Raw genomic sequence first — 26,626 nt, forward strand, 5'->3', positions numbered from 1 at the left:
CAGATTTACTTTTTTTTTTTTTTTTAATTTATTTTAAACAAAAATGCTCACCCTTACTTGGTCAAACTTCCCAGTTTGATTGCAAAGATTATTTACATCATTCATCTAGACATTAAAGAGATCATTTTTACCTAGCCTGATCAGAATTTGCTTAAAACTGCTAAATGATTTTCTTCTTTCTCATTTTGTCTTTATGTTGAGTCAAGATTTTAAGTCCCATTTATCTTGGGAATAAACACTGGCTTGCAGTGGGCAATTGTGTTCACTTCAACAGAAGGTCAGTAAAGATCCATCTGAACTCCAATAAAGCATTTTCATCCTTGCATGTTACAGACTTCTGTAACCTTATGTAGAACTTTTATTACTCCTAAAATCATGGGGCCAAGTTAAGTTCTTACATTAGCAAGTTAACGTTAGTGAAGTGAACAGAGCTGTATTGGTTTATTCCAAGTCACATATTTGCTTGTTATGGACAAGAAAAAAAAAGTCCATAAATGTTTTTTAAGTCCTAGCCGTCCATGATTTTTCAGTTAGTTATTCAGCTAACAGCTAATGAAACCTGAACTCTCACAGTTATACTGCTTATACCACACTAACTAATTTTATCTTCTTCCCGGTTCTGCACTATGTATGAGCTGACTAACTTTCATTCTCTTATCTCAACCGCCTAGTCAGTCTCTATCCTTTTGAATGGAGAAATGAATTCTACCCAATTTTTCTGTAGTAGCAGCAAATTTAAATAATTATTTTCCTACTCCAAATAACCAAGAATATATTTATATTTGAGACTCACACTTCCTGTCAAATACATGGAAACCAGATTCAAATATTAGTAAAGAATGTAGGTTAACTGATGCTGCAATCTTACAAATTACCGTTGACTGGGAACACTCGCTACAACTGATTTTGCTTCCAACGTTTCAGATTAAATACACACACTCACAAAGTGCAAAGACAACTGTAATAAACACACCGAAAGCACATACACCTTGTAGGAGCACAAATTGAAAATAACTGTTCATCTCAAACTACTGCAGAAGAGAAAAAGTTTGGAGATTCACAGATAGTATTGTTGTCAGTACCACATAAATTAAATCAATTCAATTTTTATTAGCCTCTATTCCAGGCCTATTTAATCTTTACAAATAGGTCTCCTTCATGTCATCCATTTATAGTAAGATGCAAAGGCCTTTTTATCATACAGTTAAGTGGTGGTAACGGGGGAATGGCTGGATGACATACTGCTCTCAAGCATGGATAGTAATTTCCACATTTTAAAATAAAAAAAAAATAAATCTTTATCATTATCACCTTTATTACATCTTGAAGGACAATTCTGATCTGCTGTGCCTTAATCAGCTTGACAGTAAAAAGATATGTTTATTGTTTGTTAAAAAAAAAATAGAAGAAGAAATAGAAGCTCATTGCAGTATATGAATGCCTAAGTATCTTTCTTGAAAACTGTTATAAAGCACACAAAATGAACAAGTATATTTTTGTGTCACTGCCATTTGCTCTTTTCCTTTGCTACTCTCTCTCATGGTTGAGAAAATAAGCATAGATGTAGGCTATTTGACCGTCCTAGGGGAAAGGAGAAGATTCTGTCACGACTTGAAAAGATCATCTATATTAATAGGGGTATGATTTCTTCTCAGCAATTTTTTATTTTATTTTATTTTTTTTTACTGACTCATGTGAAAAACATTTTTTCAGGAAGCTGCAAAACACTGATAGATTGTATAGGAACCCCTTAACTTACTTCATTACAAATTGACAACATCATTGCCAGCATATTTTGTTAAACACAGATGAACTGCCTCTTAAATTCTTCAGCAGCAAGGCTGACATTTTTTGGACAGCAAATCCTCTCATTTTTGAAAAAGAAATGATACACACTTTACACCACATCGATCTGGAGAATGAGTTCAAGCTCATTCAGGTTTAAGAAAACTGGGAAATAGCAAAAGCTGACCTGAGTTGTATTAGCTTTTCTGAATTCTTCTGTGGGCTCTCAAAAGGAGTGGTTCAACCATAATATAATAGGCAAGAGTTTACAACTGTCATTGGGAGCCACAGCATTGTGCGCTGACGTGATACTGCATCATTTTGTGGTGATGAAGCCCAGCTTGAGTAACAGAAAAAGAACAGAAGGAAAAATGTTGGAATGAACAATTCTTACATCACTTTAATTGGAATACATAGATGGATGGAGAATGGAGGTTAGGCATAGAAGAGTTCAGAAAAAGAACAACACATGAAAACAATGATATACCTTATTTGCCTTCCCTCCTATTTTATAGCTTAGATATAACCAAGGTCCTAGCTTTTAATTAGATAAGAAAGAAATAGTTAAAGGAACTTTTATGTTGTAACATTCCCTGTCCTTGTTGTCGCTTTCATTCTGAAAATAAGCAGAAAAAATTTTCAGATGCCCCAGTGAAAAAGCAGTAGTCATCTTCTCTGCTTCTTTTTCTACTAGGAAATTAATCCCACCAGAAACTGACACAAAAGGAATATGAAATTATTTCACTATACTATTTTCAAACCTCTTTACAACACAAAGCAATGCTATTTAGCAACACATAACCTTATAATGTTATAGAATCATAGAATCATAGAATATCCTGAGTTGGAAGGGACCCTTAAGGATCATCAAGTCCAACTCTTGACACCGCACAGGTCTACCCAAAAGTTCAGACCATTATCCCTTTACTAACTACATGCATTCACAGATATGCCCTAGACCTCAATGAATCTGTGATGGAGCATGGAACTGAGCTCACAACTCTTGGGCTCTAGAGCTCTGCAAGTACTGTCTGTTGCTCTGATAGTAAGGTAACACTTGCTGATGTGTGGAATCATTATGGGAAGAGCAGTGCTAAGAAATGGATTGTTCTGATGGCATTTTGCTCTGTGGTGCTACTGTTCATGCCTCACTCCTACTTCTTGAGGGACTGAAATTTACAGTTGTAGGCCAGCTGCATATAAAACTCTCACATACAAATGTGATTCTTGAAGCAGACTTTTACACTGCTCAAATATACCACACCTGTCATGGGTGTGTACTCTCCGTGTAAGGGGACAAAAACAAAATCTAAATTAAATTTTGTTTTCAGTTTGAAGCCAGGCAATACAGTCAAAAATACCAATGATGTTCTGTAAGCAATCTGAGCATATGGGCTGATGTCTTCTATGTCAACAATATTATTCATTGAAAAATAAACTAATTAATTGACATAATAAACTCTCATTTTCTATTTCTTATTTTAAATGCAAAATTAAATGCACTGATAGGATGAATATGAGACTTTGTCATTTAAACAAAAGTTTCCATTTCATATACAAAAAACTTAACTGAAATAAATGCTTTACTTAAAAGAAACACAATAGCTTTTTAAAAAACAAAAACAAACAAAAAAAAAAAACAGGCAATTTATATATTAAAAAAAAAAAAAAAAAGGCCAATACTCTATTTTGAAAAGAAAATTTTCAAAGCGGTGATATTTACTTCACAACTGCAAGTCCAGACTTCAGTTAGGTTCAGAAGTAGGTTAGCTTTAAAAAGAAATGAAGATTTTCTTATTAATGCACAACAGCTTCAGCAGATCATAAATGCATAGCTATGTTTGAAAGACAAACAAAATCAAGATTTTCCGATGACTAAGGATACCTTTTACAGAAGGCGAGGCTACAGAAATCTGGTACTTTTTACAAATACTTCCCATTCTTCACTGTGAAAGATGTTGACTTTTCACAGGTTTCTACAGATGTTAATTCAGATGTGTTTCCTCCACGAGCTGAAGGACCAGGCATGCTTAAAACCCATATTCACAACATGATTTGTACTACAACTGGTAAAAAACAAATTTATCTGCAAAACACATAGGGAGGATCCTTGGCAGACATGAGTAACTAGAACCCATGAAGTTTCTTAAATGCTTTACTAACTACTGCACAGAGGTTGACACAGGTATCATAATAAGGAAGACCACAGATTGTGCTTGGCTTTTTAACTCAGAAGAACAGCAAGCTGAGGAATTTCAAAGCTCCTACTTGCCTTGACTCTTAGGTCATTCCTCCAGTTGAGTGCAAGTACAATTTCAGTTATGAAACGACATTGTCACAAGAGGAAAAAAGGAATAAAACCTCCCTTCTGTGACTCCCATAGGCCCCACCCTAACAGAAGCCAGAAGTTCATCTGCACAAAAAAAAACAACAACGTGAAATGCAAAAACTAACCAGGCTGCATCAAGGCACTGTGCACTTCAAAAACCAAAATACTAAGCAATTTTTGATATATATATTTTTATTATTATTAATATGACGAAACCGAAGCCTTCAACTACTCTGAAGAAATATCCATTCACAACCCTGGCTTATTTTCATAGGAAGAAAATTCTATGAGTCAGTTGCTAAGAAAGCTCTGAGTACTGCACATACAAGTTCTACTTTTTAAATTGACATTTCTACTTTTACAGGGGATCTGAACTGTCAGTAGAGTTCCCCAGGTAGACCAGAGGATTGTAGAGAAGAGTTATTTTGTAGCAGTCTAAGCGTTGTGGCGTTAAGTGCTTTGATGGAATTAGCAGTAGTGATTTGGGAAATAGCCTCATATTCTATTGCCATCACTGAAAATTACCACTCCCACAGCAGAACCAGAATAAAAGAAGAGAATCAGAAGGAAATCAACTGCAAATTTTACTGTAGGGCAAGCGAGTATGTTCCCTTCTGCTGCTGATTTCACATTGCCTTTAACGAACATCTGGCAGTGGGACAGGGCATAGAACTACAGACAGTAGCATTTACAGCATTATTACTAGACTTGCCAAGAGCTCTGCTGTCATGGTCCTTACACTGTCTTCATCCCTCATCCAGTTTTCTCACAAGGTGCAACAAAAATAAACATTCTTAAAAAAATAAAAATAAGAATAAACAAAAATATATCTTATCAAGTACATCAGTGGAATATACTGTGCATCTGTACAGCATCAAAGTAGAGACTACATAAAATTTTGCTAGGTACTTGGGCAATAAAGGTCTTTAAAGATAGTGTTTGGCATGGGTTAATCACCTCTTTCACTAGAGAAAGGAATACATACTGAGAACATCTTTCTGCCATCTGATTAAGCAATGAGCCAATACAACTGTAAATCTTCCAGAAATTCCCCATGGTTCAACTCTACAGAGGCAATTCTTTACTTCTCAGACCCTATCCCTCATTTTCAGATGATCATTGCACTAATTGTATACAAAAAGTTTATGTCATGCTGATAAAAGAAATGAAATGTGACTGTCATGTGATTCTCCTTAGCAACCTTTACCAACTAAGAGACTGAATTATTCTTATATATTTTTAATAAAATTAAATGTATTCAATTATTTATTAAGATTGTTCACCATTTCATTGTTCAAACAGCAAGCAAAACTAAAACTATTTGATTCTTTTACACACAATGCAAGCCTTAATTTTCTACTGTTTGAGTATCTTGTACAGCGTATTTTAGCTGTAACTGAGGCAAACAGGATTTAAGGGCACTACCCTTTCCCCTCAGTCATATGCTATGAATTGCTTTGCAACTCACTGGAGTTTTTCTTCATTTGAGTAAGGTAGGTTTTATGTCTTGTCTGCACTTATTCATACTATTTACAAGCATTAGAAATACTAGTTCTATATGGTACTTCCCCATATTACATATAGTTTCATGCAAGTCCAATCAAGTTTGACATATTTATTTATCAGGTTTCAATTCAGGCAGGTTTTTTCCTCTATGTTAGTAAGCAGCACAACCATGGTAAGAAAATAGAAATGATGGGATTTGCACTGAGACACATAATAATAACATTCAAGACAGGAAAAATACAGATGGCACACACTTTATTTTTAGACTGCAAAATAGACCAAAAAAGTCTGAAAGATACCAGAAGGGAGAATATGCCCTGCATGAAGTAAAATAAAGACATACAGATGTGCTAGGACTGTACCTTGTGATGCATATTTTTTAAACCAAGCTTTTGTTCACTGACGTAAACTGAATCACCACCAGATAATCTGTATGGGAAGAATGATCTAGTAAGATGGCATTTTATATATATATATATATATATGTATATGTATATTTTCTGTAAATGTTATTTCAGATAACCAGAAATTCTATTTAAGATGTTTTTGCTTCCTTTTAATACGCATTTAAACTGTCAATGTAGTTACATGGTGTTATTCTCTTAGGTTGCCACAGGATAATAAAGGTACAGATAGAAATAAAACAATAATAGCCTGTGACAGGATACATTTAAAATGGTTGATCAGACTGATCAATGGGCCTTTGCTTCAAAAGCTAAATTGAGGTGCAAGGAAGGGAAAGATAACTTTTGATCTTCACACTTTGCTCATCTCTCTCCAAACTGGAAGGCATTTGGGATGCAGCCACAGTCCTAATACAGCTGCAACATACAAAAAAAAAAAAACAAAAAAACAAAAAAACAACTCTTTTTCTTCTCAGGCTCCATAATGTAAATGCACATCTGCACTTTTCTTCCAAAAAATACTTCTGTTAGAGTCTATACACTTAACTCATATCTTACTCATTTTAAATTTCAAAAACTTTATTTTTCTATATTTTTAAACAGCATTCTGAATGCTTAGTAATATCTGACACATAATATTTATATAGATAACAATCAATATCAGTCAGTTATTGTAGATTAGCTGTTACAGGTGGCTTTTTTCTAAAAAAAAACAAAACAAAAAAAACAACCTTATCTTGAGCGCTGCACTATTAGTTTTCTTCTTCTTTTTTTTTTTTTTTTTTTATCGTTCTTTCTTCATTTAAACAATTGCCTTTTGTTTTTTTTTTTTGTGTTTCCTCAAGCTTCTTTTACCCAGAGTACATACCTCTGAAGGTAATCTCATTCAGGTTGATTCTGTTCTTGTTTCTGTTCAATTTAAAGTTATTTTCTTAGGCTCACAGCAGCACATCACACAGTCTCTCTGAGTTATTGAGCCCCTATATCAGCACCTCATCAGCAATTACTTTTCTGCACACACATCCTTAAAGATCTGGGACATGATGACTTGTTACACTTCACGTGCTGAAGCAATCATGAAGGGAAGTTCCTTAAAGAACTTTCTGCCAGAAAGGGAGTGGAGAGGTGAGCACTTGTCATATTGAGCTACACTTTGTAGATCTTCACTTCTACCACAAAAACTGAATATACATGTATTTTTAGGTTCAGACACAAGGAAAGTGTACATTTACTGCTCTTGTTTACGTATTTGTATACATGCAAATCCTTAGCTTGCATGACCTTAATTGCGTGATCTTCCTATAAAACAATCGTAGAATCAGAGTAGTTTGGGTTGGAAGGGATCTGAATTACCATCTAGTTCAAATGAGCAGACACCATACACTAGACCAGGCTGCCCAAAGCATGATCCAAACTGGTCTTGAATCATTTGGATTTTGGATTGGGTTCACAGCATCTAGGGTTAGATGTGGTAGATGTGGTAAAGGTTATCTTTAATTTGTGAATGGAATGTCAATGTCTACTCTTAATGGAAATTTAAATAAGGCGTTCTCTTTTTGGTGATATAATGGGGTTGATACAAACTTAGTTGTTTTTTTTTTTTTTTTTTTTTCTTTTCTCCAAACAGCACTTCATCATAAACAAAATCATGATTTCTCATTTTATTCCTTCCTACCAAATGGTACCTCACAAGGGCTTATTTTTTTTTTTAATAGTAATTATTTAAAAGAAGAACAGTTTTATACTTCAGTCTTTAAATTGTCTAGACTATTAATACGCTGTAAACAGAGTGGCTTAAAGTAAACCTCTAGTAGCTTCTTCTCCATTTTTAAGTTAAAGAAAAGCAAATCCATGCTACCAGTGAAAAAAGACCCAAGCTGTCTCACTTACTAAGTCTGAAAATAGAAATGAAGGAAAACATGCTGCAGAGACTTTCACACTCTTTGAATGCCAGTTAGCTCTAAACCAGAAAGAAGTTACCTACCTTAGCCAATAAGCTTTTAAACACTACTAACACAATATTGCAGGGTCTTACCACCATGGATCGCAGGTAGCTTGGTAACTTGTCTATCACATACAATCTGGCAAGCCCAGAGACTTCATCTATTTAGAGAAGCTGTTATTTCAGAATGCAGAGGGCTCAAGGACATAGGTTCAATTACATTATCAAACCAGCTTCTGGGACTGGTTTGTAATCCCCGTGTAACAGGTTTTAACTCAGTTGTAACTAAGCCAGATTGCAAATTTTGTATAATGCTGATTGAAGACGCTTTTCTTATGCCTTTACTTTTTCCCTAGCTAGCAGTTACTGACCTTCAGTCATATCCTTTGGAGTTGTTTACTTTTTTCCAGCCAGTTGGGTAATTCACTAAAAATATGTTGTTGAATCACTCTTCTGGACTACATTTCTCTTGAACTGCTGTGTTTTTATTCTTTCAGCAGTTGCTGACTGATAGTTAATCTCTATATTAACCCTTCTAAAAGCAGCTGGAATGGCACTCACTGTACCACATGCTGATAGTCTGTGGTTGCTGTGACTATATTACATTCAATTTTAGTTTCTGTTTCAAAGTCTTTGGATTGATTGTTTCCAGTATCACTAGTCAATGTGTTGGGGAATCTTAAATTTTAAATGTGTTAAGCTACATGCATGTTTATAAGCTACAGAGTGGTGACTAAAATATTCATTTCAGCTGTCCTCATTTGTCCGGACAAACCTTGCGGAATCTGGACAGACTTACCAGCAACATCTTAGCTAGCTAAATGTTTCTTAACAGTATGGGACTGTGCCATGCAGACCCTCTTGTTTTCAGGGGTTTCTGTTTTATCCTCATAAGAGTTTTGTCATACAGATGCAAAGTTAAGAACACACTCATGTTTTGGATTTTTTTCTTATTTTTATATGGAACATATCACTTCTTCCTATGCTGTACATATCTGAATGTTCTATAATTGTCCATCACTTTTAATTTTATTTATTTTTATACTTTTATTCTGAAGCAGTGTTTACTTCTTCATAATGTGACATGCCATTTCTAAATACTCATGCTTCAACTTTTTCTGCTGCTGCTGCTTTTTCCATATGAGAAGCATCATTTTTGTCAGGCCTACAAGTATCAGCTATTCTTTGCAAAGTCAGTTCTTTCTTTTCTCTGAAGTTTTCTTGGATCTAACCATCACTTAAACAACAAAAATTCAGGTTTTGGTCTGTTTGATAGTACTCTCATCCCTATTACTCTAATGTACTGAACATGTTGCAATATAACAATCAGCACTCTTACTGTCACCTAGTTTCTTAAAACAAAACAAAAAATCCCTCTGCTTTCCCTAAGGAATGCTGTTCACTGTGCTCTCGATTAGAAAAAAAAAATATGTCTTTTTCTGCCTACTTTCATGTTCTTTAAGATGTACAATGTTGAGCTCTACTGCTCCTGGATCCACTGCCTATCATCATGAGTATATTCTCCCACATGCCCTTCTCTGCACTGAAATTGTTCTTCACTATCATTTCCTCTAAGAGTTGTCTGAAAGAAAACAACAGGTTCAGAATATATTGTAATAGGTCCATTTTATTCTGAGACCCCAGGAAGTTTTGATCATTCACGCAAATAACTAGTGCAGAGAGGTCAGGTATGAGAAATTTCTCTTTACACTTTTTTTTTTTTTTTTACTGCCTCCCTTCCCGCCCTGCCTCAAAAAAAAAAAAAGTAATTTCTCACTCCTTAGAAGATTCTTCACCATTTAAAACAAAAATAGCCACCAGACCGAGTATCATGAAGTTTCATAAGAGATTAATCTTAGCAGCGTCATCACAACTACTGCTTTACTTCAGCATATTCCAATGCATTGCATCAGCTTCATTCTCCGTTTAGCTTGAGCGCTGGCAAACTTAATTTCTGCACGTACCCACACTTCAGCACAATATAATGCAAACTCCTACACTTTCCAACCATCTCTACAATACGCTCATTTACTCCCTTAATACTGCTAAGAAATGAAAAAATAAATGCTGTAAGTGGGAGCAGTTCTACTAATTTATTGCTATGAAATAATATTCTAATGCATTGTAATACATTTTTAAATGTAATTTTCATATTCATAAAGAAAATAACTGTCAAGATATTTTAGCAGACTCCTGCTCTCTTTTATCATGTTATCTTTCTTAAGATGCATGAAAAAAAAAGCATTCTGACTTTCAAAAGTGGCTGTTTTTTGATACCTTGGTTTTCGAGAATCAAATGAGACACTTCTTGATCTCAAAAGCTCTAAAGAGATTCTTCCCCCCCCTTCCACTACCAAGAAACTACTACTCAAAATCATTTAAGCGTTCTGCCTAAGCATGGCTCAGAGGTAAAGCTCACTTAGTCTAGTTGGGATGGAGATGATTTTCTTCACAGCAGCCTGCACGGTGCTCCATTTTAGGTTAGTGACCACAGCAGTGTTGGTAACACACCGGTGCTCTGGCTGATGCTGAGCAGTGCTTGCCCAGTCCTGAGGCCGCCTCTGCTTCTCACTCTGCCCTCACCCGGGAGCAGGCTGGGGGTGGCCAAGAGACTGGGAGGGGAAGCAGCCAGGGCAGCTGAGCTGCACTGACCAGGGAAATGCTCCATATTTATACTACCACCCCCAGTGATAAAATAGGGATGTTTTTGCAAGGCAGGCATTGTTCAGACAGTGTGTGGTCATTGGTCTGCTGGTAGGAGGGAGGGAGTGATTGCCTCTACATCATTTGTCTTTTTCTTTCTTTTTCCTTCACTTATAAAATGTTCTTTACCTTGACCCATTAATTTTTCTCAATTTTGCCTTTCCAATTCTTCCCCCACCCAACTGCAGTGGACAGAGAAAGCATAAGAACACATTAGCAAGAACTAATATTGCAACTGAAAGATTTCACACAGGTTAATTTACCTCTACATGTCATACCATGGTCCTCAATACAGGATAAGAACTGGCCAGACACTTACTAATAATAGTTGCATGGTGTAGCTATGAAATCAACAGATCTGACCAACACACAAAAAAATTAAACTCAACTACAGATCTTGGAAGAACTATTCTAAAAGACCATCATGGAAAAGCCCTGTGGAAAGCTCTTCCTTCTCTGAACCAGACTTCTGTCTCCTACAATTTTTACTTTAAATCCTGAAAACCTGTTAAATGTTGTAAGGCATTTACATTGTTATTCAGCTCAGAAAAAAAAAAAAAACAACAAAAAATCCATTCCCTCTGCAACCCTTACACCTAGCTATAAAGTCATGCTTTGATATTTGACTATATACTTAGTTTTTTGTTTGTTTGTTTGTTTTGTTTTGTTTTCTCTGTTATGGCTTATTTCTTAGTGTTTATTTGTTTATATATATATATTGATTGATTTCCATTCCTTGCCATAGGTTTACTCCAAGGTATTATCTCACTGAGTGGGTCTATTAAACTGTGAATCTCTAATTTCTATGTGTACCTTAAGATGGAATTCAGCTTGGTCATCATCTGCTGTCTGATGTTATCTGCACTCAATTATGTAACAGGAAACAAAGCATATGAAGGTGAAGACTTAAGTCCATTCATCATTGCTACTTGATTTCACATTACTCAACTGCTAACACTCTCAGTCCTCCCAACAATACAGCCTGCCTCCCTGTCTGCATATCTCATCTGAAGCATATATTTCCTACTTTCCTCTCTGTTGCGAAAAGAAACACTATTTTCTTTACATCTTTAACTTTGCTTTTTTGTCTAGCCTACCCCTTCTCTTGAGGACTATTTGTATACACGTATACCTACATCACCTAGTAAAATTCAGTTACTTACTAGAATTGTCAAATGCCATTCAGGAAAAAAAAGTTCAAGATTTCCCCTCCCATCAGAAGCATTATCAAATGATTCTTGTAACTTGCAAGTACCTCAGCTTGTTTATGTAGATCAGAATCTGAGGCTAACTCATCCTAGAGTGGTGTAAATTTGTGTTACACCTAAATTTAACACACAGAATTTGGCTTCTACAAAACAAGTCAATGGGTAAATACAGATAACTAAAAAGGAGTAGTATGCCTCCAACATGAGAGAGACAAGACCTTAATGCCAGAAAATGCCAGCCTTCTGCACAGCACTTCTATCACCATTCGGTTTTGACAGTGCCATGGTAAAAATTAAAGTCCTCTGCACCTCCTAAACTGACACATGTGCCCTGCAGTTAAAATCCTGCACCTTGTGCATTGTGAATTTCGGAGACTCTCTAGAAATGTCTTCATATTGAGAGAGAAAAGAGGCAAGGAGCTGTCTTCATGGAGTTGATACTAGAGAAAGGCATGACAAAAGGAATGACGTTTTGATCAGAGACATGTCCTGTCTCTAAACTTACACACAAGTTCTAAAGTGACAATGCCAGCCCCAAGAGGGAACAACTGCTGAACCTTATGAGCAGCTGCTATACCCCAATGTGTCTCCACAAGTTCATCCATGGCACCACGCCTATCAGGGAAGCTCTGGGGAGCTCCACAAGTACAGTGCCCTCTCATAATCCTTGTCTAGAACACCAGTGTCATTGAAAGCCTTCAAAATGATAGGGAGTTATATAAATGTCAAGTATTCTTACATGTAACATAACCAAAGGTCATCTAAAGGAACATATTCTGCTGCTGAGGGATGAATAATCCTGAGGTTGGAATATGCTTTCTAATGTTTTAGTAAGACATGAAATTGCTACTATTTAATGAAAGCATCTATGATTAGCATCAGGCACATATCAAAATGTGTCATGTGGGTCTGAGGCAAACTTATCATGATCAATGTCAACACGGCACTTGTTTTACTATCAACAGACTTGCAAACTCCCCGTTAAGGTAAAGAGCAGGTATATCACAGTATCATTTGTCTGACTGAGTAAAACTGTTAGGTATACACCAGGAACCATTTCTCATTGCTTTTATAGTCTGATTGCACACTTTTATATTGATGAGATTAAACAACTTTGGCACCAACAGCCATCGTTCAGTTGTACATCTGCTTTACAACTCAATAACCTGTTCCATATGTAGCTTTATTCCCTACCAAAAGGGAATATGAAAACTGCTCCGGCAAGACTTAAGTCTTCCCTTTACCAGCCATCTCTATATTTCCATGCTACAACCTTTTTGTTATACATCTCCATTTATATCTTTGTCTGTGTTTATTGCTCACTCTAAATCCTTAAGAAGTACCACAAGAGAAGCTAAAATAAAATAACCTATATTAATTTAATATCATATCTGCTAGTTCTACATTGTTGCACACTGTGCTTCTTCCAAAGGCAGGTATATAATTATAGGTACTTCGGTGCATAAAGTGGTACGGAGGTTTCTATGGTAATTATTCATTTTAATTGAAAATTGTGTAGGGAAAAAATTGATTCATGTGTAGCATGCAATTTGCATTTGTTTCTAAAGAATCTGAACTTGCTCAGGGTGAGCTGTGAATTCATATTTTCCAGGAAGACAAATCTTAAAAATTCTGTCCATAGGTGGGAAACTGAGGGGGGTTGTGGTAAGACCCCTGACCCTTTTAAAAATTAAGACCACTTATCTACTTACGTGACTTGATTATCAATTTATACTTTTTTTTTTTTTTTTAATGTCAAGATTTTGTGTTTTAAATGAAGGTGAAATTAAAGTAAAAATAACATGGATACACCATGTCCTTGAAATTACCAGTTAGAGAAAGCAGAAAAAAGAACTACAAGAAAGAACAACAAAGAGATGGTATGCAGAAGGAGAGAGGTCATCACTAAGACCAAATCCACAAGATCAAACATTTGTATTTCAGCTTCTGTGTGTTAAAACAATGATGAAGACAAAGATAGTTTCAGCTTTAATACATGTTGGAGTGTAAAAATAAGACTTAGAGGGAAGCTACTGTTTTACCTCATTTAGCTAATAAAAAGTTATAATGTATTTTCCTATGGCAGGCATGATATTCATGTGCTCTTTCAGGACTTCCACATTACTTCTTAGCCAAAAGAACATATTTAATAAAGACAGAATCTGTGAAACTGAAGGAGCCCACACAATCCTCTCTGCTAATGAGTGTCCACTCATTTTCTTGTATTCCAGTACCCTGTTTAACCAAGCAAAAGGTCACATTTAATTTAATTAATTAATTAATTAATTTATTTATTTATCTAAGGCTATCTGTAATACAACCTAATAATCACCATGAGAAGTAAAAAGATTATGAAAAGAAGAAGAAAAAGAATATGACTTAACTTCAAAGTCAATCATATCACCATGGTTCAGAAGAACATAAAATGACATGAATATTCTTTTTACAGTATACGTAATACATTTTGAATAAAATGGAGCCTAAAAAAAAACCCCTTGTTGAAAGGCATGGGACTTGGAAGCAGACCTTCCCTCTCTCTGACCAAATAAATTAATCCTTGCTGGCATACAGTAAGTTTTATTTTGGTCAGAAAACGTCTTTGCAAGACAGGGAAACCAATTTGCTTGAGAAAGAAGTAAACATGAAGGAGTCCCACCAAGAACAATCTAGTGGTAGAGAGCTTTTCACTGCATGGACAGTTTGCTCTATTTTTGGTACCTGTTCTGCCATATACGGACAGCTGTAATCACCCTTTTCTACTGCTGCAGTTAGGACCTTCTTCTGATGTTTTCTGGACTTCCTTCTTCGCACAAGACTCTCATAATTATTAAAATACAGAGCAAAAGAAAAAAAAAATCCTGATTTTTTAATGCTTCCAGACATAAAAGAATTCTACTGTCATTTCTATGTGTGTCATTTTTATAAGTACATCTAGAGAAAATAACTTATTGAAAGGATGTAAAATTAAATGCATATGATTCTGATTTTGTTCAGAATGTGGTGATACCCACAGTTACTCATCTCTAATGGATAGGTGGAGCTACTCTGAGGTTCTGTTTCTATACAGAACTTAACCCGACACCATTGGGTTAACAGTTTTTGTGAATTTTCAGTTTGAGAAACATAGCTATTAAATAGCAATTTTTATAGTGCTAAAGGGGGAAGTAAGATCTCAAGATTAGTTTTGGCTAACCCTAGGAGACAGGTTTGAAAAGACCCTGGCTGAGGTACGGCTCTCGATAAATTAAAAGTAATGACTGGATCTAGCAGAAAGCTGCTTTTTATAGCCAAATTGTATGGCTGGCTGATCCAAGTAGGTAAGCAAAAAAGTATAAGGAAGCCTTTACAGTTCCATTTGCCATCATTTACTGACAAAAGTATCAAGATCGGACCCATAACTGTTTCTCTTCGTTTTGGCTCAATGAAGCAATCACCGTGTAAAGGAAATCTCTTTCTTATACATAAAGAATACATACATATTGACATAGGAAAAACAAACAAACAAACAACACATGAAACTGCCAATGAAAGTTCTAACTTTATTTTCAAAAATAGCAGAACATTTTCCTTGTGGGACTTGGCTCACTCCCTTTGGTATACTCAGGCCTGGAAATGTCACACAGAAAGAATGTAAAGCTTTGTCAATGTAAGAAAGACTAAATACCTCTGATTGAAGGACCTAAACTTTTACTTGATCATGTCAGACATTTTCCTGTCTAATACAGTAATCCCTCTACAAATGAATAACTTGAAGCCTCAAGTATTCCTCAAAGTCTTGGGACAAGCTAGAAGTTCAAGAAAGAGTGTGGTCCTTTAAATTTACATGCTTCAGCTCCTCATGCTTTCTGTGGGGAATATCAAGTACTTACTATGCTGCTTGCCATTCAAATTCTGCTGCTTTATTTCAATATATTAAAAAACAAACAAACATCAATTATTCTTTGTAAAAGAGAGATTTAGCTGAAGTATACAGAGTATTAAATTCACATCAAAAGGTCTACACAGTTCAAAATAATCTATTTGTAGTCCTTGCATCCTTTTCAACATCCTTTAAAACGTCGCATAAAAAAACATAGATTTTACAAGTATTGATGTGGTTTATCAACAGACAAGTTCTCTCAGCTTTTAGTTTTGCAGATATTATTTACCAATCACTAATGATTACAGACAAAATAAAGGTGTCCATATATGTAAAGGTTATAGGACTAGACTTACGGCACAAAAGTTTGCACCTTATAAGCCACTCATCTTGGTCTACATTCAAAAGGTACTTGTGATTTCAAAGAAATTGCAAATCAAATGATTATGCTCTACAGGAAATTAGATAAAAGAGAAAGGAACCACTTCAACTCTATAAAGAGATTCTATTCAGCTATTATACTAATAGCAAAAAAAAAAAAAAAAAAACACACATATTTTGATTGCAGCTTCTGCAGGTTTAACATGACACATTTTAGACTTTCATTCAAGTGCATAGATCCACAAAGTATTATAAGTCCTGCAAGGTGTTGTAAAGTGTTGCAATCATTCAGCAAAGTGGACAGCACTTCTTTAATTTTAAGCAGAAGAGAAAATGCACTTTTAAAAATATGTCCCAGAATATGTATCATCTTTCAGAATAAATTCAAGCAGTAGAATTAAATTTAAAATGTTGTTAAACTTCTTTTTATTACTGAAATCAACACCAAATCTTTGCATTTTTGAAGCCAAATGATGATTTTATTCCTTGTAATTTCAGTTTTAATTCCTTTATGGTATCTAATGCTGTCTTTAGGTTAACATTCTATTATATAAAACATGCTTCTTCATTTCAGATGAGGATGAAAATCTTGAAAATATATGGTACTGCAGTGATAATACCCTTCTTTTTGTATAGTATTGGCATTGCCCTGTTTTTTTTTTTTTTTCTAAATTAACCAGGATTTAAAAAAAATGTGCATTATATATTTGGAAAAATCAGGGCACTAAAAACAAAAATTAATTTTGATTATTTGTTACAGTAAAAATTTCCACCACAGCAACTGTGTACTGCACTAACAATCAAACAAGTTCCAGTACAGCTGAAGTGAGTGATTTCATATATACATGTACACAAACAGACAAAGTAATAAAATCAAGGTACAGGGTTTATGGACTATGTCTTCCCATGTCATCCATAAACACTCTTCCAAGATATTTTGCAACAATGTTTTCTAAATCAGCTTGCACTAAGAATTTCATATATAATTATTTTCCCTTAATAATAACTTGCAATTTTACACAAAAGGGATAACTTTAGTGAAACACACCCACCCATGAAAAAACAGATTATTTAAAATTATATCGTAATTATGGCTTGAAGCTTATATTCCTAGCAAACAATTATACATTAAAATATTAAATGGAAATTGTTTAAAACAAATATTTCTTGGAAAGAATGCTGTAGAACAATGAGTTCAGGAAATTTACCTTTCTTGTCATCAAAGTACAGCGTCTGTTGAGCTGGATTTGACCACTGGAGGGAGGTGTTATCATTTTGATCGACCCTGCAGGTCAAATTTGCTGTTCCCCCTTCAACAACCGTGACATTCTGTGTAAGTGGAAATTGCCCTTGGCTACCTGAGGAGGGATGGGAGGGGAGGGAAGGAGAAGGGAAGAGAGAGAGAGAGAAGAAGAAGAAAAAAAAAGGATTAAATAAAGAACCGAATTTATTGCAGCAACTTTCCACACGTGACAGTCAGAATTCAACATGAACAATTTCAATCAAATATAGTACAATAAATTGGAAAAAAAAAAAAAAAAAAAAAAAAAAGATTAGCAATCTCTTCTCTGTAGCAGAGAAACAGACAAATTAAGAAATAATGATATTACTTGTATTTATTTTTTTTCTGTGCATAATACAAATTACCTTCAAAGGAATACTCTGCAATCTTTGTTTTCTCAGACATACATAGAAACCCAGATGTCCGTGATATGGCTCACACAGTACAGACATATAAAGATGTCTCAGTAGAGACAATATATTTCAAAGGTTCTAGAAAGCATCACTGAAAAATCTACATACACTTTTTAAACATGGGGGACAGGGCAGCCTGGACTCCATGTTTTGTTTTATGCTTTTTGAAGAACAGTCAGGATGACATTTTTTCTGTCAAGTTTGGAATGTCATTGTAGAACAAACGTAGTGTGATTCTAATACAAGATACATCCTCTGCTGAGGGAATATAACCTGATTGCATATGAAAATAGAAGAGATGGCATAGTAGCTCTCTTTCGCATCTGTGAGTCTATCCCAGAGCATTATGAATCACATTAAGTGCTTGCTGAAAAGTCACTGGGAAGATTTCCAAATACCTCTACACAACACAGGGACACTATCATCCAGGTTCTTGAATCACAAGCGTTTTCAATGGCATAGTTAGACTGAAGTGTTGCTTTGTGTATTGTGAAAATAGCACACCTTGTCTAACAGTAGAACACATTCCAACGAGAGCATCACAAGGGAGCAGAGTGAAAACATGGGATTTATTTTTTTTTTTCTTTTTTAACATGGGTGGGGAAAGAAAAGGACCTCAACAATAAGCAAGAAACATCGTTATCTGGAAATATACTTAATTTATTCAAGGATACAACGCAAAACACAACACAATGGACTAAATGTGATTCTTTCTTCTCCTTTTATATAGGTCCTATTAACACAAGAAGTGTTCAAGGTTAGGTAGAGCTGCTAGCATAAGAAGTATTATGCCAAGATTCACACTCAAGTGGGATGCGTCAGGATTGAAAAATCTCTCTACAGTCCTACAGGAGCAAACAGACATAAGTACTTTGAGGAAACTATACTATCTTTTCAATAACCACTAATAACACCAAAAGGAAATCACAAATCTGCCATAAAACCCTAACAGAAACATCCTGTTTCACTGGCTCTCACCAGAGTTGTTCCCAGCTACGTGGGAGCAGAGGCATGGCATTCTGTGTAGAAGGTACAACATAAAAAAGTTAAAAGATAAAGGCTATCATCTAGTATACAGGTTTTCAGATTACCAGAGTAAGGAATTACTAAATAAGGTATTAGTAACTAAACTTCTATTTGACCTGTTGTTATTGCCAAAAAAAATTAATTCTAGCCAGGTTTCGATAGTTATCCATTTCCCTATGTAAAATAATTTTGATGGACTTAGGCCTGGTACATGAGTATCTACATCACAGAAACAATTGGCTTTTAGGTAACCTGATACTCTCCATAAGCACCCTATTTAAAACAAAACAAAACAAAAACAATATTCTACTGCCTAAGCATTTATAATCTGAACAAAATCTTAAATTCTCACCAGTGCTAAGGAAAGGTCATCTCAATAGAGAAACAGAAGATTCTTTGGTAATTTCAAAGAAGAACACTTCCATGTCTTAGTTTAAAAAAAAAAAAAAAAAAAAAAAAAAATATATATATATATATATATATATAATAATAACAAAAAAAAATTCCTTCAAAATGCCAAATCTGAATAACTGGTACTCAAAAATAAAATCTAGATTGTATCTTTTTTTCGTATAAATATCAACTTCCTGTAGATAACTAAAGATAGATAGCTATCTACAGATAGTTATTTAGATATCTAAATCTACTATGTACTAATGTTTACTATAGGATGGTATTTACTATTAACTAGATAACAAATATAGTAAATAAAAACTATGGAATACTGAAAATACTGTGGTGAATTTAAATGCTGCAAATAATAAATGCCAAAATACTTGTGACATCCTCTGCATCTGACACTTCATTAATCAAACCCTGCTTCTTGAAAACCACACATTGAGAAATGCTTGAGGAGTAAAAAAATCATAAACAAGGTTGGGAAAAAAATAAAACAGAAAAGATTTGTCATTTTCTTCCATTTCTCTTCTTTCAACTCCAATATGTCAAAGAACCTCAAGATATTGCATAAATTGCTTATTGCTTAAATTAGAATTTTAAAAATCCAGAAAAAATGCACACAGCCTGTTATTACTTCCACTAAATTACAGGCATTTTACCAAAGAAATAACCTTCTAAAATATGTGCTGTGGATAAGAGGCTATGGGGGCTAAGATATTTTTTACATATAAGAAGCATTAGACTAAGCCTAGTGCCAGAGAATAGAGCAGTGAAATCTGTGATTTACATTAAACTATCTTCCATTCCTATTCTCCAATTAAAAAAAAAAAAAAAAAAAAAAAAAAAAAAAAAAAAAAGACTATTGTAACAATGTAACAATTTAGGGCCTTATTAACATGATATAGGAAATCTTCCCAGGATTATCCTACATTCCCTTTTTGATATTATAATTCTTATTATGAAGGTTTCAATGCATATGCAATCTCCCACTTGCTAATTAGGGTAATGGTGCAGACTTGTTGATCAGAACAGTGTTTAGTAGATAAACTATGCTGATCAACCTCTTAAATGGAAACGGTGGGTACCTACGTCTGAAAGAGGTCAGGAAAACTTTCTTCTTACTTCTTAATATTGAGTGCTGATATTTTGGAAGTGAGAATTAGTCTAACATATAGAAGTCATGCCAAAGCATTTCTACTATCCCTTATCAATACAAAAGCTACATGGATCTGGAGAAGATGCACATGGCTTCATAGGAAGCCTGCAGTGGAAAAAAAGATGCAGAGAAAATGAGCCACGAGATTTAGAAATTAGCCCAAGTGGAAGAAACGAAGTCTGTATGGAACAGGGAAAATAGAAAAGGCAAGAGCAAAAGAATGGATACTGCACACCTCTTATTAAGACCAAAATTATTAGTAAGTGATGGGAAAAGTAAGACAAAAAAACTTTTATGAGATGACTTTTTTGCTTGTATCATCACTTCACTTGGGTTACTGAAGTAGGACCTTTGGGGCTGGAGAAAAAGCTTATAAAAGCCTATAAGCAGGTACATAAACATTCTAGAAAGCATCAGCATTGGGCCATTTAACACAACATTAAAGGTGTCAGAGAAGTGCTTTTATGCCACTGAGGCTCTGGTCCTGGGGGGACTATTAATAGTTTGTGGGAGAGGCCTTATTTCTGTTAAATAGGTAAGTAGCACATGGCCACGAAGCACATAAGAGAAGCTGCCAGTCTGTGCAAGTTACTCAGTGTGATGCAAAAACGAAACAAAAAGCACAGACCCTGCCATCAGTGAAGTAGACAAAGTATTCTCAGCTAGCTCTAGGCATCACCGTTCGGCTGCGGGGGCAGCAAGCTTCCACAGCAGCACACCAACCCATGGCTGGAGGCCACAAATTAGAATCAGAACATCATATCCCAAGGGACTTTATTTGGAAATCACCATCTTGCACAGGATAACTTGTTACCACTGCAAAAAAAAAAACACTCATAACTCCCAGCATTGAGTATGCTGGTTCTGATCCACACGAACCACCCCATTAAATCAAGAATGCTTGGTGATGAGCATTCAAGAATAAGGCAGGCATTGCCAGATTGAGGGCAGCGTATTCAGATTCAACAGGACTGATGTGTTAAAAGAAACATGGCTTTCATCATCATTTCAAGACCTTGAAATTACTGCTGTGGTTCTCCAGTACAGATGCTTCTTAATTTCATCATTAAACTTTCTTAACTTCTCCCCTAAGTCTGAGAGCAGAGGTTGAACAAGTCCTTTAGAAAAAACATTCCACCTTTAAGAAGTCTAGCACTGGAAATCTCAGGGGCACTGTTGGTAACATATTTCAGTAAGTAACAGTCTTTACAGTTTAAATGAGAAAACAGTATTTTTCCCCTAGTCTGAATTTGTCTCGCTGCAGCACCTAGCATCCGCGGACTCTTGTTACATCTTCTTCCCTGCTCTGAAGAGCCCTCTATTATCAAATTTCTCTTTCTTTCATCGGTACTTAGAGACTGTGATCATATCATCCATTAACCTACTCTTTGATAAGCTAAATAAATTGAGCTCCTAAGTCTTGCTGTAGAAATCACATTTTTCTAATCCTTTAATTAGTCTGTGGCTCTTCTCTGTGCCCTCTTCATTTTTTCATCTTTTTTTTCTGAAGTGTGGATCCAAGACCTGGAGACCTCAGTGTGGCATTCACAGAAGCAACAAATACAAAGATGACACCACTTCTGTACCAGCAATTCATGGACTTTGTGTATCTACACAAGTCCCCTTGGCCCCAGTGTCAGCTCAGGGCCCATGTTTGACTGCCTTTCTCCCTCAACGCTTTTTTTTTTTTTCCTCAGACACTGCTCCCCATTGTGTTTCTACCACCTCCTTCCATAGTTCTTAGATGTACATCCTTGTGCTTCACCACACTGAAACGTGCATCTCTGAGCCCAGCGACCTGCGCTCTTCATTATTTCATATATCCACAGTTGTTGTGGCATTGGCAAACTTTGCTGGAAATGGTTTTGTTTCTCAGGGTGTTTCTAAAAAACAGACCCGAAAACTTTCTTTGTAGTACAGTACCAGCTGCTTTTCGCTGTGAGGCAAATGCGCAGAAATGTGACCATTCAATGGAGAGTTCCTATTTACTGTTACATTTTCATCATATATTTCCAAACAGTTCTAGTCTACTTCATGCTTACAAGGTTGGTTTTGAATGAGTTTTGGTTAGTAATCAACATGTCATGCTATTTCAAGTCAAACGTCTTATGGCAGTCAAAACATTTTAAAGATTATTACGGTAACTTTTTTCCAGGCATAACTGTAATTTAGGAAATCATGTAAGTATTAAATTTGTCTAATATTGATAAATATATTCAAAAGCATATTGAAAATAATTCATTTTTTATTGAAGCTGTGTTTTAAGACAGAACGTGATAGTTTCTGTTCAGGTGGAAAATATAGCTGCAAACTAATGTTCATGTTTCTTTTAATGCTGGTGATGGCAGTGAGACAAATCCCATGAAACTAACTGAAATCTGAGATTTCAAAAGCTGATTTACATTCCTAAACCTACCATTGACATGACCTCAGGCAACCCATCTTAACTATGCTTTGCCATCCAATCTACATAAAAACAAACATTGATGCTTATTCAACTTGCAAAAAAGTTTTCAATTAAAAAGGGAACAAAAGTGTTTGTTTTTTTTTTTTAATATGTGTATTTCCACTTTGTCATCTGATTTCATCTCATGCAGTTGCTAATATAGGAAAGACAAATCTACTTACAGAGAACTTTTTTTTTGTTGTTTTGTTTTTAAGAAATTAACTTAACAATCAATGCTTCCATTTATATGCACAGATGAAAAATTTGTAGTACTTCATTCCATATACTGTTGAAATCTCATATAACTTCTGTTTTGTGCTTACATGCTGCTGAATAAAACTTCTATAATCATCTTTATTCTATGAATGATTTGAGATCATTTCAACTCCCCCCATCAAAACGTAACTCCTTTCTATGGGGAGAAGCCCCTGTGAAATATGAAAGACAATGTTAAAAACAAATATCTTTATTTCTGGATTAATTAAATAATTAAAAATATTTAATGTGCAAATTCTGGACAGGGCCAAGAAGAAGTAAAAAAAAAAAAAAAAAAAAAAAAAAGAGTGGATTCCCAAGAATATTAAGATAAATTCCAAATATCAGGTATGAATCCAAATCTCTTGAACTTTTAGATTGGACTTACTAATGTCACAAATATAAATTCTTGCATTATGTTTACTTTACCTTGTTGAAAAACAAAAGAGATGATAGCAGTAAGAAAACCATATTCATATTAATAGCAAAAAATACTGAACTAAAATATTCTGTACTCCAGCAAAACCCCTGCATGTTCATACACGCTAAAAGAAAGGAATAAATAACGCAGCATATGACTTAATAATAATAATTAATTACATGGTAAATTTCAATCTCCAGTGGAAAACCTCTAAGCACTTCCCACACTACTCATCAGTGCATTAAACACTTCCCAGATACATCGATTTTCAGTCCGCATTACGCTAGCTGAACAAACCACGATTTTTCACTTACCTCTTGCTATATGGCCCCTCCATTCCCAAAACAACCCAGCAGCCCTTCTCTTCCTTGAACACACAGTTGGGATGCTCTGCTCCACCCCAGGAATCAGCACCACATTACGTAATGGCAACAGTCATTCCTTACTTCAGGTTAAAGGTATGGAAAATATACTGGTACTTGGAACTTGTAATAGAGGCAAGGACTGAGACTTTGCAAGATGCACACTAAAAAGAACTTGTAATCATATGGGATTACATGATGATATGGGCACACCAGGCTGGCAAAGGCCAGGGGTCTCTTGCAAGTAGGCATCCATGGGTACTCCAGCGTTTTGCTGTTTGCCAGGTTTTAGCAGATGTAGAAAAAAGCATGAAGCTGATCAGTGCCAGGAATACGAGAGTTATCCCCACTTAGCTGAAGAAATGGAAGGTGTAAACTGGGGTAAGATAAGATGGAGCAGGGTAGGCTTGAGTGAACACCATCTTTCATGCAAATTTTATTTTGGGCCAATCAGAAATCCCTCTTCAAATGCTCCATACCGCATATAAACATCTAGAAAATACAGAACATGTAAATTATACATACTTTCCTGAACACAGCTTTTCAGATAAGTTCAGTGCATTTTAGTTTTTGCTTTATCATTAACTAAGCTGACTGAAGTAATGGTATTACTACAAAAGAGACACGTAGATATCGCTGTCACCATGCTGTATTCCAGTCTCTCTTCTCATAATTGGAAGCTTTGTTAGCAAAATTACTGTGCCTAGATGGAGCTGTAGTTAAGTATGTTCTACCGCAGGTTGCTTTTGCAGTGCTGTGTGGAGGACCAATACTGCTTTCTAGTAGAACTGACAGGTTAGTATCTCATTAGCCACAAGCTGTTTCCAGTCAAGAAAGTTTTGTTTTTTTTTTTTTTTTTCCTATCCCAAAATCATGGCTGAACTGCTTTTACAGATTTTAAAACTGATTTTATCTCAGTATGTGACAAGACCATGGGTGGCAGAATAATTACCATTATTTGGTCCAGTTTGGAAACATTTGTCTTATGAGTTCATCTCACGCTTATTTGTTAATTTTTTTTTTTCTTTTTACTTTTTGCAATTAAAATGAAAGCTCTTTAATGAGTTCAACACTTCAGTTTGATAGTTAGGTTATATACTCTAATCAATTTACCAGGCTAATTACAAACGCGATTTGGTGGCTATAAACACTGAGAAAACAAATTTCTGTCTTTAATTCTTTAATTCTGTTTCTGCAGAGATCTGTTTTTGTAAGAAACAATTATGTTATAAATTATGAGTTTCACAGTATCAGTAGAGTATGCTTTGCCTACTCCTTTCACTATTTGTCAGAAGGTCCTAAAAAGAAATGTATGTGGAAAGAGAGGAGGGAGAGGACAAGAGGTGACAGCAGTGAGTTAGCAACCTTCTGGCCCACTGACTTCAGCTCCTCCTGCGAACCTAGCTGCCCATCGGCTCAATGAGGCAAATCAAGTTTGTCATCACTTGTGAGGGGAAAAATAAAGCTTGTAGTTCTCTTCATTTTCAGCCAGGCAGACTATAGCAGAGATTAAGTAAGGAAAACATTCATCTTTGTCTTTGACTAGGTCAAATGGCTTTTCCTAATTTGTTGTCTTAAGTAGTGCTAATTTAGTCCCACGTCTGGATTGCTTGTTTATTTTAGAGTTGATCTCCAGAAAGAGTGTCCTGTAAATTGTTTGCTCACTGAAAAATGGTGTTTAAAAAAAGAAACAAAACAAGGAGGAGGAAAAAAGTGTGCGCTCTGGTAACTATGACATGCTCCAGTAACAAAACCACTTGCAGAGAAAATTAGAGTTAATGAGAACACTGCAGAAACTTACTACGCAATGAGAGGTTTAGGGAAGAGAAAAGAAACAATTCAGGAAAAAAAAAAAAAAAGTTACCCCCAAACTGTGCATTCAAGGTTGTTCAGCTTTCTCAGATGTTTAAGCAATTACTAAAATATTCCAGAGGACAAGAGCACACTGGGATAGCCACTGATTTCAGACTATAGAAGTTATGTTACACAGCGATAAACAAAGAAGAAGCCTTTGTTACTTCTTGCACTCCCGATGTTTCAGGTATGTTTCTACAACAGCAGCTAACTCGAGATATAATTGATTCAGTTTCCATTACAGTGAAACAGATTGCAGATATAAATGTGAGAAAATTACATATTTAAGTACAATTATTCCATAAAGATAAACAGGAAAAAGTAAGAGAGAGAGACAGTGATACAAAAAGCATATACACAGACAGTGCTGTTTCCTAGGAACCTTGCATAAACATCTAGTATTTTTAACTCTCCTCAGATTATTGCCATGGCACTCTTTGCTTATGGAGAAGAATAACTAGTGTTTTTTGTTTTTGAAAAGGGAAAAAGGTATTTCCCTCCACCACTCTAAATTACTGATCGAAGTTACAAACGCCAAAATAATTGAAGTGAACTTCATCTTCCCATGACTGTCACAGCACACTACTGAGACTTCCGCTTCTTATAAGTGCAAATGTGGCTTAAAGCTTCACGTTGTTTTCTGCTTTGAAGAGCTATGCACAACTCTTTGTGCCTCTGCAAACTGTAAAGCCCTTCTTCACTAAAAGTAGGTAGGTACCCAGTTCTAACAGAAAGAATAAGGAACTAGGTACTTCATTTCTTTGAGGATCTGGGCCATGGTGTCTTCACACTTCAGTTCTGAACATGTAAAATGAGAATAATGGTACTTTCTTACTTCACATCAATGTTCCATGAAGAAAATGTACAAACAAAAATTATGCAGAACCCAGATAAT

General features: G+C 35.3%; 1 protein-coding gene across 4 annotated transcripts in view; it reads right to left on the reverse strand.

Annotated features, from left to right (window-relative positions):
• Window positions 1-26,626, reverse strand: part of CADM2 (cell adhesion molecule 2) — a 655,415-nt gene that overhangs the window by 170,207 nt on the left and 458,582 nt on the right. For all 4 annotated transcript variants that reach the window (XM_038185409.2, XM_038185405.2, XM_038185399.2 and 1 more), the window contains one exon: window positions 17,326-17,475. In XM_038185409.2, coding sequence (XP_038041337.1) covers window positions 17,326-17,475 — 150 coding nt within the window. The remainder of the gene's footprint in view (window positions 1-17,325; window positions 17,476-26,626) is intronic.

This window comes from Anas platyrhynchos, chromosome 1 (genome assembly GCF_047663525.1).
Source record: "Anas platyrhynchos isolate ZD024472 breed Pekin duck chromosome 1, IASCAAS_PekinDuck_T2T, whole genome shotgun sequence".
Lineage (NCBI taxonomy): Eukaryota > Metazoa > Chordata > Aves > Anseriformes > Anatidae > Anas > Anas platyrhynchos.